The sequence below is a fragment of the Equus asinus genome, chromosome 17, assembly GCF_041296235.1.
Source record: "Equus asinus isolate D_3611 breed Donkey chromosome 17, EquAss-T2T_v2, whole genome shotgun sequence".
Taxonomy (NCBI): domain Eukaryota; kingdom Metazoa; phylum Chordata; class Mammalia; order Perissodactyla; family Equidae; genus Equus; species Equus asinus.
The window spans coordinates 15,817,168-15,834,691 of record NC_091806.1 but is presented as its reverse complement, the minus strand read 5'-3'; the positions used below and the strand labels follow the sequence as shown (position 1 = coordinate 15,834,691).

Below are 17,524 nucleotides of genomic sequence, written 5' to 3'. Positions count from 1 at the left end.
ATTTTGTCAGTCTTCCTTATGATTCCTACTTGTTGTGTCATGTGTAATAAATATTAGCCTACACCAAGGTCAAAAATATTTCTTCTAGAATTTCTGTAGCTTCCAATTTAACATGAAGACTTCTGACTCATTTCAAGTTAATTGTTGTATACGGTGTGAGGTAGTGGTTGAAGTTCCTTTTTTCTCATATGAATACCAATCGATCTAGCATAATTTGTTGAAAAGTCTATTGTTTCCCCATTGAGTTACCTTGACATCTTTGTAAAAATTTCAAACATTTGAGTATATTTCTTGACATTCTGTTGTGTTGCGATGATCCATATGTTTATCCTATGTCAGTGCCACACAGCATTTTTTATAGAAGCTTTATAGTAAATCTTGAATTTAGGTAGAAAAGGTTCTGTAATTGTGTTCTTTTTTTTTTTTGAGATTTATTTGCTATTCAAAGCTCCTTTAAAATTGTCTATTTCTACATAAATTTCAGAATAGGATTGTCAACATCTCCAAATAATTTGCTTTATTTTTATTGGAATTTGATATTGTAAAATTGATATGGTAAAAATGTCGACTCTTTTAACCCATTAACATGGCATCTCTCCATTTATTTATGTATTGACTTTCAGCAATTTCTGGTTGTCACATAGAAGTCTTGAATGTATTTTTAAAACATATCTATTAAATGTCATGTTTTTTAACAGTATTTTACATAGTACTTTGTTTCTAATTTCAATCTCTAACTTTATTATAGAAATGTATTTGATATTTTGCTTGACATTGTATTCTGTGACCTTGTTAAATTAACTGCTTAGGTCTGTTAGTTTTTCTGCAGAGCACAAAATGTTTCTACCTATGCAATCATGTCATCTGCACCTAAGTATATTTTTACAATTTTGCTCCTTCCTTTCCAATTTGTAAGTCTTTTATTTCTTTTTCTTAACTTATTGTAATGAGTGGAACCCAGCATACAATGCAGAACAAAAATGGTGAGTGGACAGACTTATTTTCGATCTTAGAGAGGATTCATTATTAAGTGTGATGGTAGTTGTAGGTTTTATACAGATGCTGTTTATCATGTTGAGCAAGTTTCTTTCTATTCTTCATTTGATAAAAATTTTTTATCATAAATCTAAATTGAAATTTATCAATTTTTATGCATCTATTGACATTATCTTGTGATTATTCTCTTTTTTCTGTTAATTAAATGAATATTGATTGAGTTTTGAATGTTAAACCACGTTTTATTCCTGGTATAAACTCCACATGTTCATGTGAATTATTTTTTTTAATTTGGCATATTTTTGATAGTATATGGTTTACTATCTTTGTGTATATGTTCTAGAAGATATTCATCTCTCATTTTATTTCTTGTAATGTGATTTAGCATTTGGGCAATGCTGGCTACCTAAACTGATGCGCTTAGTGTTCTCTCTATTTTCTGAAAAAATTTGTGTAGAATTTGTATTATTTATTTTTTAAATATTTTGTCAATTTAAAAGTAAATTCATTGGGCGTGGGATTATTTTTGAGAAAGATATTAACTAAAAATTTGCTTTTTTCAAATGGTATAGGACTATTTAGGTTTTTTGTTTCTTCTTGAGTCAGATTTTATAATATTTTTACAAATAATTGATATTTAAGTTGTCAAATTTTCTGGCGAAAATTTGTTCTTGATATTTATTACTATTTTATTAATGTCAATAGAATCTGAATATGTAATACTAGATGCACTTTCCTTTTTAATATGAGTAATTTGTCTCTTCTCCCTCTCTCTCCTTTTTCACTGTTTCCACTCCCCATTAATCTAGCTAATCAGTTTTATTGAGGTTTTAAAAAAATCAGTTTTTTGTTTCATTGATTTTTCTATTTTTTTTAATTTTCTATTTCACTAATTTTTTCCTTATCCTTATTATTTTCTGCCTTCTACTTATTTTCTCTACTCTTCTATTGTTATAGGTCAAAACATTTGGCAATTGATTTTAGACGCTATTTAGTTTCTAACATATATATATATATATATTAGACATATATGATAGTAATATAAAATATATAGTATATATAATAATATATTGAATAATATATATCAGATATATAATAACTATGTATATATTATATCTGATATATAAATATATTATGGTCCAAATTTCTGTCTAAAGATTTTACTGCTTCCCAGATATTCAAATATGTTGTTAATTCAATTTCATTTACTTCAAAATTTTTTATTTTGTAAATTTTTTTAGCTGAGGTAAAATTCTTATGAAATAAAATTAATCATTTTAGCCATTTAAAAATGTACTATCCATTGACTTTTATACATTCACAATGTTGTGCTATCATCACACCTTTCTTATTACAGAACATTTTCATCACACTGCACAAATTAAGCAGTCAATTGTCATATTACAATTCCTCCAGCCCAAGGACCTGGAAACCACTAATCAGCTTTCCATTTCTATGGATTTGCTTATTCTGGACATTTCCCAGACAGACATACCTTGGAAATATTGTGGGGTCAGTTCCAGACCATTGCTATATAGCAAATACTGCAATAAAGTGAGTCACATAAATTTTTTGTTTTCCTGGTGCTTATAAAAGTTATGTTTACACTGTACTGTAGTGTTATAAGTGGGTAATAGCATTATGTCAAAAAAAACTGTTATACCTTATTTAAAAGATGCTTTATTTCTCAAAATGCTAAGCCTCTTCTGAACCTTCAGGAAGTCGTAATCTGTTTGGTGGTGGATAGTCTTGTCTCAATGTTGATGGCTGCTAACTGATCAGGGGAGTGGTTGCTGGAGGTTGAGGGAGTTGTGGTGATTTTTAAAAATAGCCAAAATGCAGTTTGCCACATTGACTGACTCTTCCTTTCACAAACAATTAGCATGCAATGCTGTTTGATAGCATTTCACCCACAGTAGAACTTCTTTAGAAATTGGAGGCAATCCTCTCAAATCCTGCTGCTGCTTTATCAACTAAGTTTCTGTAATATTCTAAATTCTTTGCTATTGTTTCAACAATCTTCAAGCATCTTCATCAGGAATAGCTTCCCTCTCAAGAAACCACTTTCTTTGCTCATCCAGAAGATGCAGCTCCTCAATCATTAAAATTTTACCATGAGATTGCAGCAATTTCGTCACATCTTCAGGCTCCACTTCTAATTCTAGGTCTCTTTCTATTTCCTCGGCATCTGCAGTTATTTCCTCCACTGAAGTCTTGAACTCCTCAAAGCCATCCATGAGGTTGGAATCAAGTTCTTCCAAACTCCTGTTAATGTTAATATTTTGACTTCTTCTCATAAATCATGAATGTTCTTAATGGCATCTAAAATGATGAATCCTTTCCAGAAACTTTCACTTCACTTTACCCAGGTCCATTAGAGGAATCACTATCTGTGGGAGCTATAGCCTTAAGAGTGTATTTCTTAAATATTAAGACTTGAAATTCAAGATTACTCCTTGATCCATGGGCTGCAGAATGCACGTTGTGTTAGCAGGCATGAAAAGAACATTAATCTCATTTTACATCTCCACCAGAGCTCTTGGTTGACTAGTTGTATTGTCAATGAACAGCAATACTATGAAAGGAATCTTTCTTTTCTGATCAGTATGTCTCAACAATGGGCTTACGATATTCAATAAATCCTGTTGTAAACAGATGTGCTGTCATCTAGGCTTTGTTGTTCCATTTATAGAGCAAAGGCAGAGTAGATTTTGCATAATTCCTGAGGGTTCTATGATTTTCAGAATGGTAAATGAGCATTGGCTTCAACTTAAAATCACCAGCTGCATTAGCCCCTAACAAGAGAGACAGCCTACTTTGAAGCTTTGAAGCCAGGCATTGACTTCTCCTCTCTAGCTATGAAAGTCCTAGATAGCATCTTTTTCCTATATAAGACTATTTAATCTACATTGAAAATCTTTTGTTTAGTGTAACCAACTTCATTAATTATCTTAGTTAAGTCTTCTGGATAACTTGACACAGTGTCTATATCATCACTTGCTGCTTCACCTTGAACTTTTATGTTATGGAGATAGCTTTCTTCCTTAACCCTCAGGAACCAACCTCTACTAGCTTTAAACTTTTCTTCTGCATCCTCCACACCTTTCTCAGCCTTCAGAGAATTTAAGAGAGTTAGAGTCTTCCTCTTGGTTTAGCTTTAGCTTAAGGGAATGTTGTGGTTGGTTTAATCTATCCAGACCAATAAAACTTTCTCCATATCAGCAATAAAGCTGTTTTGCTTTCTTATCATTTGTGTGTTAACTGGAATTGCAATTTTAATTTCCTCCAAGAACTTTTCTTTTGCATTCACAACTTGCCTAAGAGACCCAAGAGTCCTAGCTTTCATTCTATCTTGACTTTTGACATGCCTACCTCAGTAAGCTTAATCATATCTAGATTTTGATTTAAAGTGAGAGACGTGCAACTCTTCCTTCCACTTGAACACGTAGAATTATTACTTGGCCTAATTTTGATATTGTTATGTGTCAGGGAATAGGGAGGCCTGAGGAGAGGGAGAAAGATAGGGGAACAGCTGATCGGTGGAGCAGTCAGAACACACACATTTATTGATTAAGTTCACCACCTTATGTGAGCACAGTTCATGGTGCCACAAAACAATTACAATAGTAACATCAAAATGACTGATCACAGATAACCATAATAATTAAAAAGTTTGAAATAATGTGAGAATTACCAAAATGTGACACAGAGACACAAAGTAAGTAAATGTTGTAGAAATGGTGCCAAAAGGATTGGTTCAGCGCAGATTTGCCACAAACCTTCAATTTGTAAAAAATGCAATATCTGTGAGTGCAGTAAAGTGAAGTGCAAGAAAATGAGATATGCCTATACAAGTAATGAGAGTGGACATTCTTGTGTTGTTTTGACTTTATGAAGGGAGGATTTGTTGGGTGTAGTTGCTTGAATGTTTAGTAACTTTTCTAAATGATTTTTGGAAAGACTGAATTTTCTATGAGGTGTGCTTTTGCAGTGTCTCTTCTATGATCTTATTGCTTAGCTAGTTATTTGACAGAGATATGCTTAAGCAGTTTGAGCTAGAAAAATAATATAACATAGATCTAGATCTATAATTTTTTGTGCCAAGAGTTTTGTACAGTGTCACTTCTTTAAAATATGTTGAGGTTTTTTTAATGGTGTAATACCTAATTTTGCAATTATTCCTTTTGTGCATGAAAATGATATGTATTCTTACTTAGATGTATAATTTTATGCATGCCTCTGTATACTCTTAAATTGTATTTTTCAGATTGTTTATATTCTTCGTATTTCCTGCTTTACTCACCAGTAATGAAAAAGGAGCATTGAAATCTTCCACTGTGAAGGTAGATTGATATTTTTCTTCATGTGGATTTATCTAACTCTGTTTCATGCATTTTGATGTCATATTATTATGTGCATGTGTGAGTCAGGGTAATGGAGCAAGAAGACCAAGTCAAATGCCATAACTGAAGAAGAGTATTGTAAGAGATTATTTTCAAGATGTGGACAGCTGTAGAAAAACCACAATATGTGCAATACTCTGGGACTAGTAAGAGTTGAATATGTTAGAGTACAGTGGGGGCACAGAAGGTGCAAGGAGAAGTAGAAATGAGGAATGGCAAAAGGAAGAATACATTACAAAATAAAGTAAAACTTTGGAGGGACCTTACATGCACCCACGAGGATCATCTGTTATGAACTAAGGACTATGATTACTCAACCTATTCCCTTTAGTTTCTACTGACACTCCTCCCCCTCTCACAAATCAAAACTGAAATAAGGGGGGAAATGATTAAGCATTGTGCATTTCCCAATTCTAACCAGTACCCTAACACTAGAAAACACCCAGTAACACTAAATGATGTAGAATTGAATGATAAAGAATTCAACCTTTATTAAAAATATATCATGTTCTACGATAATTTCAGTCTTTGAGGAAATTATTCTAGCAGAGGAGAGAGATAGAAGAACAAATATCCATAGTATTTCATCAGTGCTATCACATTACAGAAGTATTGAATCATTCCTGTGAGAACCCTCAAGAGATAAACAGAAGTAAGTCTCAAACTTGTCTATATACCCAAATAATATATTGACTTTATTTTTATGATTATAACTACATACACATTAGCTGCTGTAAAATGCCTGTGGGAGTTTTTCCCTCTGGTCTTTCATGTGTTTTTAATTTGACGTATTCTCACCACTGCTTTTCTAAAAGTTTCCTTTGGATGGAAGGTTCACTGGAGAGCCAGAGGCATTCTACATCTATTTGTGGGTTCATGGCACAGTCACACAAACAAACGGAATCAGCCTGAAGGATCACCTTGATATTCCAAAGAAATGTAAAGTCTTCCAGAAGTAAGCATCCTGATTAGTGAGCATACATATATATATATATATATATTAAAATTAGGAGAAAATAATTGGGATTTTGAACAGCATTTTATTTTATGTAAAAGTTGAACTTAGCAAATTCAAATTTTTAAGTTTAAATTCTTGTGAAATAATTTTCTTGGTGGTTATTTTCAAGAGAAGTCATTCAGGAAAATCTGAATGATAATTTGAGGACAAATTGAGGGTTTTAAGCCTTTATTTGTATTTACGAGAAGGCATTTAAACATAATGGAAAACGTATGAACTTCCAAATCATACAGAAAATGTTTAGGTATAGACCTTCCCCTTTGTGCTTGTGTAACCTTGAGTTCTATTTTCCTTATTTGCAAAACAGATCCAATAATACAATAACATATACCCCATCAGGTCATGGTGAAGATGAAATGCTTGGTAAATAAAAGTATTTAGTAAATTGTTTAAAACATATTATTGCTTTGTATGTGTTATCTAAATATTTTGCTTAAAACATGTCAAATAATGAAGCCCTTCACTTTCACAATATTTCTTTATTACAGATGTGATAAATAGTTAAAGAAACAGAAAAATCATAAAATGCACTTCATGATTTTATGCTCTCCATATATTCTCATATTCTTAGTCATAAATCCCACTTCACAATAGTCTTTTTAAAAAGATTTTTTTCCCTTTCATACTGCAGTTGTCATGTCTTTTCAAATAATCCCTCTCAGAGATTTTTCTCAAACAATTTATAGTTTAAAGAAGAGATATTTGGAAGAAAATCTCTAGCTGAAAAATATGTAAAAAGGTGGACTCAAAATTCTTTACTCCAAAAACTCTACCTATCTAAGCATATATGTGGGCAGGGGTGTGAGTATGTGTGTGTGTGTGTGTGTGTGTGTGTGTGTGAAAGAGAGAGAGACAGAGAGAGACAGAATCAGAGTGAGAGAGAGAGAGAAGGGACAGGGAGAGAGAAAGAAAGGAAAGAGACACAGAGTTTTTTTTATGAATTAGACAGAGGCTGTAAAGAAAATGATTTGAGGATAGGACAGGGGATATTTCCACAGGAGGTAGCTTTGCCAGAGGTTTCTATGGGCACTGCTTTGAAGAATGCTATTTTACATGGACCTGTCTTTCCCCAATTGATGTTCAATCATTGTAAGTTGAGCAGCACTGCTCCAAATGGAGGTGTGCAACAATGTTCAGGGAATATTCTAAACCAAGAATTGCACTTCTAGAGTTTTGATTCTCTAGGTTTTCTACAGTTTTGTTATACAATTTTAATGAAAAGTTATCACTAATTTGTGTTCTTTAACTGATCAGATTCTTCCACATAAAAAAGACTAGGTTTAGATAGTCTCAATTTATACATAAAAATGTTCTTTGCTAAAATCCATTTTGAATCCAGAACAAACTTAAACCAACACCCATGTTTCTCCCTTATGCTTCCTGTATGTCTCCTATGAGTTCTTCAACCTATCTCTTCAGACGAAACATAAAATCCACAGAAAACAAATTAACTGATAAAAATGCTAATGTCTATTTTCTTTCACAACAGTTTGTTCCTCTCCAAACATTTTTGGGTGTACTGTTTTGTAGATTTGACAAGTTAGAATTTTAAGCTCTTTACTTTGTATATTCTTTACATGAACTTTATTTACTTTGCTCTTGGCATAAGGCAAAAAGATCCGTATAATTTGTTCCACTTGTCAGTTGAAGCAGGTGGATCAGAGGGAATAAACTGCTCAGTGCTAACAATAAAAATAATTAACAAGAAGTGAGACTGGATGCTCATCTTCAATCATTAAATGAGGGATCTGTTCACTATATCATATTGTTCTCTCACTGACATCATTAAAAAACAATTCATTGAAATTAATAGTCTTCTAGGAAAAACACGATTTTGTTGTGGATGACATTTGATTATGGGTAAAAAGTCAACATATTCATTCTCCGCTCCTAGGTATATTATATCAAAATGTTCTCAAAGTGTGTTTAAACAAGCAGATCATTACATAATCATACTAGGTTCTTCAACATGTCAACATAAAACAACCAGCCCTCTAAAATGTTTCTAATGTTTCAATAGCAACCTCTAATGTGTCATGAGAATAATTAGAAAAAAAGGTGAAGTTGCTATATAATAGTAACCTGTATTCCTTCATTCAGATGCCCAGCACTTGCACCTTCAGTTCCCTAGTTCCTTCTCTCCATCTTCTGAATTTTGAGCAAACAAGCCAAGAAGGAGAGTCACTGAAACTATTGTGAATTAATTAAGGCTATTTCTCTGCTATGATGCAAAGCCTTGATTTTATTTTTATTTCAAAAATAAATATTTAGTTTCATTGGATATATGGAATGTTGGTGCATGATTGGGACTTTATGTATAAGTTATATGTAGCATACTGGAAGGGAGCAATTTGCCTAACATAATACAGATAGTTAATGGCAGAGATGGAGCAAAACCTCATATCTTTTATAGAGGTGGAAAACAGCTGGGAGACCATTTGATTAATGGATAATGTGGCATAGCTGTTAAAAGCATGGAAAATGACATCAGATACACTCATGTTGTAAATTGCTACTTAATATCTTAATGATTTTGTGGAATGAAGTGAACACACCGTTTTCTATTTTTCATATATAAAGTGAGTATCAGAATTGTAACTAATGAGTTTTTATTAGTTAAGTGCGTACAAAATGTTTACAAAAGTTCCAGACATAAAATATGCTCTCATTGAATATTATTTGAAATATAATGATGCCAGTTATCAGAAAACGATTTAAAAGTCCGTAATGAATCCTTTATGGCCTAAATCACTTTTTTCTGTGTTTAAATGTTCCAAAACTTAAAAAAAATATATTATTGACGATATACTATGTTCTCTGTCATTTCAGATAAACCAAGGTTCTGTTGTATACTCTGGACTCACCTTAACCTCATGAGAAATCAGAATATCACAGAATTTGTTTTCTTGGGGCTGTGGGATAATAAGCAAATAGAGCTACTCTTCTTTTTCTTGTTCCTCCTCTGTTACATGGCCGTCTTAATGGGGAATTCCACCATCTTACTCACAATCGCTTGCAGCCATCTAATCCAACAACCCATGTACTACTTTCTCTGCCACCTTTCCCTCATGGACCTCTGCTACACCTCCACTGTGATCCCCCGGCTAATCAGGGATTTAGCTGCGGTAAGAAAAAATATTTCCTATAACAACTGTATGACCCAGCTCTTCACTGCCCACTTGCTGGCTGCTGTGGAAATATTCATCTTAGTGTCCATGGCTTTTGACCGCTATGTTGCCATTGTCAAGCCCCTGCACTACATGGTCATCATGAACCGGCAGAGGTGTAACATGTTGATCATCATGGCCTGGGTTGTGGGCTTTTGGCACTCTATTGCTCTACTTCTCATAATACTCAATTTAACTTTCTGTGGTCCTAATCAGATAGATCATTACTTATGTGATGTGAAGCCTCTTTTGAAACTGGTATGCAAAGATATTCATGTTGTTAATATCTTAATGATTGCAAATTCAGGGATGGTGGTGGTGGTTGTTTTTCTTGTCTTGGTAGCTTCTTATATACTCATATTATATAATCTTAGGACACGCTCCTCTGCAGGGCGACGCAAAGCACTCTCAACCTGTAGCTCTCACGTTATGGTTGTAGTTTTGTTCTTTGTGCCCTGTATCTATATTTATGTTCTACCTGCAGGGAGTGAGAACAAAGATAAGGAAATCTCTGTGTTTTATACTGTGATTGCCCCCATGCTGAATCCTCTCATCTATACCCTGAGAAATATGGAGATGAAAATTGCCATGCGGAAGGTATGGTCTCAAATGGCATATTTAAAATTAAAGCAACTAAGATAATATTCATTGTGCTTTCAATCCTGTGTCCTCAGGGCATTTATCATCTGAGATGTTTTGAAAGCATATAAGGTTTCTTTGGGAAGTTGGACTAAATGACCTCTGACAAAGTATGAGCCAAAAATGCAAGTCACTGTTATTCAGAATGTTATCTGCACTTTAGAAGGTCCAACTAGTTCCAAGTGTGACTACATTAATTTGAGTAATTCACATGCCCTTCTAAAGTGTGTCTCTAATCATGTCACAACTCCTCTCTCCAAAAATTTATTTGGAACTCTATTTTCCTTGGAATATAATCCTACCTTCTCATTTGTTTATCAGATATCTCCTGAAATAGGTCTGACTTGATTTTACTGATTTCAAAAATTTATATACTGGAAGAATGTGTGGTGTTATGGGGCCAGGGCGACCTGGGTGACTACTGACTCTGTAACCTTTTATCTCTGTGTCTTGGCAATTTGGTTTAATTATGTGAACCTCCATTTAAAAAATATCTGTGAAATATGGAAATATTATACTTCTTAAAGATGAAATATTAGTTTGGCTAACCTGAGTGAAGATTTAGCATCGCATATGGCATACAGGAAATTGACGTTAGGGGATTTTCCTCTTTCCCTACCTTTCTTTCTATGTTTCCCTTTGCTTGGATGCTTTCATCCAGCTACACGGAACCCCATGACATTCTCCAAACATTCTCTAAAATATCTCACCTCTATGGCTTTATTTCTGCCATCTCCTCTGCTTATAACGTCCCCACCCCTGTGCTTTAGTGTGCATGCCTTTCATATAATTCACACTCCTGATGTTTTCTTATTCATGAAGATTTCTGATTCCTGCCCTGTATTTTTTATTGGTATTCTGCTGAACATTTACTGTATTTCAAATAATCCTATGCCTGATACTAGTGTTTCTTCTTATGAACTGTTTTTCCAGTTTAACTGAGCCAGAAGGTAATGTGTTGTACCTTTATTTTTCTTTGTTTCTCCGTCTTTTTCAGAAATAAATCTGTACAAATTAAGATGGAAATAAACAGTTACTGAATTAAATTCAAAGGCACTATCTTTTCTTTCTATTTGACTGTATACGTTGTTCTCACATATCTAGAACATCCACTTATGCCATTAACAGTCATGCATTAATAATAAGACAAGTAATGTCAGGGAGGCTAAAATTTTAACATACATCATTATGTAACTATCAGGGAGAGATGGAATCTAGCAGACTCTCAGCCCCCATAATGTCTTTTTCCTTAGTTATTTTATGCAACAAGGAGGTACACTTTTTATTATCATTTATGCCCATCCCCTTTGAATCACATAATCCAATCCTTGGGATCTTGAGAATGGGTCAGGGAAAAACCCATCCCATCAGAAAGAATGTTATGCAACAAAACCAAAAAACCTTTTATTATGATTTGTTTTCTTTTCTCAGTGGTCCATTAGTTTTTGTTTGATTGTTTGTTTTGTTTTTTGTTAGGAAGATTGACCCTGAGTTAACATTTGTTGCCAATCTTCCTCTTTTTGCTTGAGGAATTCTTCTTTATCTGTTCATCCGCTTAATCCACTTAGGTTGTTTCTGCATTGAGGCTATTGTGAATAATGCTACATAGAGGTATCTTAATTTCAAGTAGATCATCCTTTTCCCTGTACCTAAATAATCATTTTTCCCAAAACATTTAGATTTTATCAAATATCTCTTAGACTAGCTGCTTCATCTGAAAGTGCAGAAATTAGTCTTATTTTACTTCACATTCAGATGTTTTGCTATAAAGGAAGCTATAATCTGAATTGGGTCTGTAGCCACACACCCTCCAGAACCAGTTCAACTGACCACATCTTAGCAACAGAGTAATTAAGAGTGGTCTTTCAAGAACTGGGATCCCTTGTCTAGTTCAGGACGTTTGGGAGCACTAACACCACGTCAACTGAGCCTTTGTAAATGCTCGATAAGTGAACTTTTTGGTGTCAAGGAGCTAAAAATCCCACCCTCAGCTCATGGTTATGCTGCCATTTTGTGAACATGTGTCCTATGAAGAGGCATGAAGATTAACATGCTTGCACGGATCATCAATTACCTCACTTTTCCTTACCTCCATTCATCCATCTCCACACTCCAGACTGCCCTGCCCTTCATCTCATAAATTGTCCCTGATGACCTGCTTGAGGAGACAGATCTGAGGGCACATGCTCCCGTCTCCTTGCAGATCAATCTCACAAAATAAAGCTACGTTTCTTTTTCCGAAAGCTGATGCCATAAAAATTTGCTTTCTTAAAGGTTTATTGGACAAGAGAACACCAATTTTGTGAGGTAACAAACATAAGCACCTTAATAGATGAAAAGTAAAAAATATTAAAAATTTAAAAAAATATAAATGTGTTCATGGACAAATGTCTCAACATTATTAAAGTATGAATTCTCCCCACCAACATTTTTAGATTCCAGAATTCTCAAACAAAATATAAACAAGCACATTTTAAAACTTTTCAAATGTGATCTAAAATTTATATGGAAATGCAAAAGACCTAAATTAGGTCCCACAACTTTAAAAAACAAAGTTGGAGAACTTACACTATCTAATTTCAAGTTATATTATAAAACTGCTGTGTTCAAATGGAGTGGTATTTTCATAAAGATAGACAATAAGATCAGTTAAGCAGACTCAAGAGCTCAGTAGTAGATCTGCACATATATGGGCAGCTAATCTTAACAAAGGCCATAGTTAATTAAATGGAGAAAAGAATCATCTTTACAACCAATTGTTGTGGGCCTATTGTATATCTATACGTACCAAAACAAAAGAGAAAAAGCCTTTCATCTATACATCACATGTTAGACAAATTTATTAAGAATGGATCTTAGACCTACATGTAATACATAAAAGTATAAAACATTTAGAGTAAAACATGGGAGAAGATTTTTGTGACCTTAGATTTTAAAAAGAATTTTAAAAATTGCACCAATATTATGATTCATAAAAACAGAAAATGATAATTTTCACTTCATCAAAATTAAAAATATTCAGTAGACCTAGTATATGACCAGGGATGAATTCAAGAATTGAGGATGTAGGGGCCAGTTCAGTGGCATAGTGGTTAAGTTCATGCACTCTGCTTCTGCTCCCTGGGGTTCACCAGTTCGGATCCTGGGCATGGACCTACACACCACTCATCAAGCCATGCTGTGGTGGCATCCCACATAAAATAGAGGAAGATTGGCACAGATGTTAGCTCAGCAAAATGTTCCTCAAGCAAAAAGAGGAAGACTGGCAATAGATGTTAGCTCAAGACTGATCTTCCTCACCAAAAAAAAGGAATTGAGGATGTACATGCAAAACTTCTGTCTGCCTCTAAGGGGTGTCCTACTGTGTGTTTGTGTGGGGAGGATAGAGACATGACAACATGACCAGCTGTCTCCCTCTGTGGATTGATACAGGTAGACTTGAGTAAATTTTGGTCAACATTGTGTATAATGTTGTAGTAGACAATCAGTAAAACACTGGGTTACGATATCCTTTAATGCTGAAATGCTAAAATCCTTTATTTATTTTTACTTTTCCTACCTGCCAAGTTTATGGTAAAATAATGTCTATTCTTTTATCTTTCCTTTTCTTTGTCTCTCATCCTCCAACCATCAATTCCATCAATGTTAGCTTCTAACGAAAAGTAACCTTGTACAAATTATGATATCACAGGTCATTGATTATTGGTCAATCTGCGCTACACACTTAGAATCTTGATAATTGCCCATGTAGGACTATAAATATCTGTGTTCACTTCTCTTTGTCCTACCTCATTTGAGATTTTACTGAAACCTAAGCTAATATTATTGCAGGCTACATTAGCTTCCATCTTATTTTTCAGAAAGCTGGAAGAACACAGAGCAGTCAGTTTCCAGAGTTGCTCAGAGTATAGACTTTTGGGCCTCCAGAGAAATAGGACCAGTTATTTTCCAAATAGTAAGCAAGCACATTATTGTGGACACTGACTTAGCAACATTTGGCCAGGATCTGTTTAGAAATGCCTTTGGGACTATAATTACTTAGACCTTTCAGATACCTACTAATGCTTGCATTGTCACTTGAGTTGATCTTCTGTTCTTCCAAACCAAACTCTCTTCATGCATAGGCATAAAATAGATGTTCCTAGGACCTAAATACTTGTTTTAGCTTTTGCAGGAATTTAAAAATACGTTTTGTTTATTTTTTGTTTGGGTTTTTATTAGGCTGTTAATTGGCATTCAAAAATTTCAGCCTGCTTTCCTGAGGAAAAAAGATTCACTTCTCCTTGCACTGCTGCTAGTTTTTAGTGACTATTTGAAGTCTAATTCCTTTGTAAACCTGTAGGAGGTTTAAAGCATGTTGCGATTTTAAAAATATTTGCAGAGAATTATTCTGGATGTGTTTGAATTACTGGTTTGTAATTCTCTGCCTTTTATTTCAGATTTGTGTACTGGAGGCGAATTGGCAGAGTGAGTGTGTGAGGGCAGAATGCTTCCTGGTACACCCTAAAGTTAACCTGACAGCCCCTCAGATCTGATGGCTAAGTGAAGTACTCGTGTCACCTTGATTTGAGAAGAGTCCCACCAAACATGTGCTGGGTTAATATTATGTTCTTTATATTTACTTTATACAATTTCATTCTAAAGGCTGTAATTTCTCTTGCTGCATATGATAATTTCATTACTCTAAAAATGTTTTAGAAGACTCTAGTTTTAATTGGGCATTGTTTATAAGCAAAATTCCCATGAAAAAGAATAGAGTTAAAACATTTTCAAGTTGGCAGTGAATTTCATTTTGTCCCATTCTTGTGCTTATATGCAATCTGCCATATTACTATTAAGAAACAGATCAACTTATGCTTGAATGTCTACAATAATGTAGAATTTACTATCTTTCAAAACACTTTGCATGCTAAAATATGTGTTTTATCTGAGTCAACTACAGTAAGTTTATAGTATGCTACATTCTGTTACACTGAGAGAAAATTTGAATGTGTGGTGAAAATTGTCTTTAAATATGAGTGTCTAGTCTTGTATGGACAGGATAACACAAAAAGCACACAGCATTTTTATTCAATACTACCAGAGAAATAAAGTAATTATTGAAGTATATTTTTGTAGTGAAAATTAAAAAGACTAATGATTTGTGTTAAGAAGTACCTTAAGATAACCAATCTATTATCAAACTAACAGATTTTCACTAATAGATTCTCGAAATTGAAGTTTACCTGATCACACATTAAATTTATGTTACAAATGTTTTTTCTTTATTTTTTCATTGGGTTTAGTTGTATATGTGTGTAAGACAATTTATGTAGTTGCCAAACAATTCACTCAAACAGGAAAGACTGTGAAAGGAAAATGACTGTGTGTTATAAACCACGTGTGTCACTGGGATATTTTATATTACCTCATGTACTCCTTATTAAGTTTCTGAACTGTATAATGATACTTTAATCCTATAAAAAAGGTAAATGAGGTTTAAAGAGATTTAATGATTAGCTCAAGGATTACACTGGTCAGTTTATTTAGCATTCCTCAATGTTTCTCCTTCTCTGTGTTACCAACTGTTCTAACGCCATCTTCAGTGGTTTCCTGATATGCTTTATTTAATCAATTGTGACTTCAGTTTTTACATAGGAGGTTTCCCTTACTATCACTATATTGTTTTATGACCATAATTCTCCTCGAATGACTTTTCCCTTTTCCCTCTGCTAACAGCACCGATCATATAACACATTCCCTCAGACTACAGGAGACGTTTAGAGCTATTGCAGATTAAATGCCAATGATGATCTAGAAAACAAGCAAGAATCTTGATTTGAAGAGCTTCCTGAAGGAAAATTATTTCAAATGTTTTAGAATCAGAGAATTCTAGAATACATGTTTGTGTTAAATACTCCACTACTCTTTACATACATGAGTACTCAGAAGCACAGACTGGGTGTCTGGTAACCCAGCATCTTGACTATTCTTTTCTACTCAGATGAGGATTCAAAATAGTCTTTTCATTGCCGTCCTTCATGATACCCTCTGACATCCTTCCCAGCTCTCACACATTAAATGTAGCCCCAGATTGAGGGAGAAACAAGATTCTGTGTTCTAACATTCATAGGGTATTATTTTCCAATCCTAAGAAATTACTTAGATTCTCTTCATCTGGGTATCTTCTATTTAAAATCAGAGATTTGGATTAGTTAAGGGATTTCCACTTCTATGTTGTTCATAGTCTACATATATAATAATTCTCTATAAATATAATGGTTTTACATAAGTAAATGTATCTTAAAGATAACATTGTTTCTACCTTATAAACAAAGAATGAATATCAGTTGCATTAAGTAGAAGAGAGGTCATTGATCTGCACACTCCTTAAATATTTCAATACTCTTTAGTTACACTTAACTGCTAGACACTGTGATTGATAATTATTTTGGTTTTTTTTTAATATGAAGGCGGGTAGGAAGTCTTGTAGTGATACTGAAGCAAAGTAGGAACAAATTGAAAATTTCTACTTCTTGAATTTAGAATTTTGAAAAGTAATTTAAAATAGAATTGGTTCCCTCAGTATGGACCATATTTTTCAATGCCACAGCTGTCAGCTGTTTGTCACCTACAGTCCTCTAAAAGACTATAAATAACATAGATATTGAATTTATGCATCACTAGAGTTTATGGTTCCTAAATAATCTTGAAACAAAAGCATTTTGTGTTGTTTTTGTTTTTAAAGATTGTCACTTGAGCTAAGATCTGTGGCCAATCTTCTTTTTTTCTCCTTCTTCTTCTCCCCAAGCCCCCCAGCACATAGATGTATATTCTAGTTGTGAGTGCCTCTGGTTGTGCTATGTGGGACGCCACCTCAGAGTGGCCTGATGAGCGGTGCCATGTCCGCACCCAGGATCCAAACTGGTGAAACCCTGGGCCGCCGTAGCGGAGTGGGAGAAAACCTCTTGGCCCCAGGGGCTGGCCCCTGTGTTTTTTAAATAGATATCTGGTGTCCCAGAGTTGACTGTCACATCAGATCCAGACTAAGGGAGAAGGTGTGCTAGCTTTTGCAAACCCACTAAGGTCAGATAATTCCTCATCAGTGGGTAAAATCACTCCTTGAAGTGCTTTCTCTCTATGCTACACTCATTTTGCACTGATTAAATAATGTCTTAACATTTACATTAGGTACAAAGGATTCAAATTCCTGAATTTTTCACTTATTTGTTATTGCAACAAAAATCACTGAGTGATAATTAACCACAAAGTTTGTCTTCAAATTGCTTTCTGTATCATCAACTTTTATTGACATTCATTCT

General features: G+C 34.0%; 1 protein-coding gene across 1 annotated transcript; it reads left to right on the top strand.

The window, feature by feature from the left end:
• Positions 1-9,290: 9,290 nt before the first annotated feature.
• LOC139040922 (olfactory receptor 4P4-like) lies at positions 9,291-13,617 on the top strand. The gene is made up of 2 exons (XM_070488626.1): positions 9,291-10,200; positions 13,487-13,617. The coding sequence occupies exons 1-2, from the start codon at positions 9,291-9,293 to the stop codon at positions 13,615-13,617; spliced, it is 1,041 nt and encodes a 346-aa protein (XP_070344727.1).
• The last annotated feature ends 3,907 nt before the right edge of the window (positions 13,618-17,524 follow it).

Coding starts and splice junctions, on each gene's coding strand:
- LOC139040922 (XM_070488626.1), top strand. CDS start 9,291: ATGAGAAATCAGAATATCACAGAATTTGTTTTCTTGGGGCTGTGGGAT. Junction 10,201..13,486: donor GGTATGGTCTCAAATGGCAT/ATTTAAAATTAA, acceptor AAAGAGGAAGAC/TGGCAATAGATGTTAGCTCA.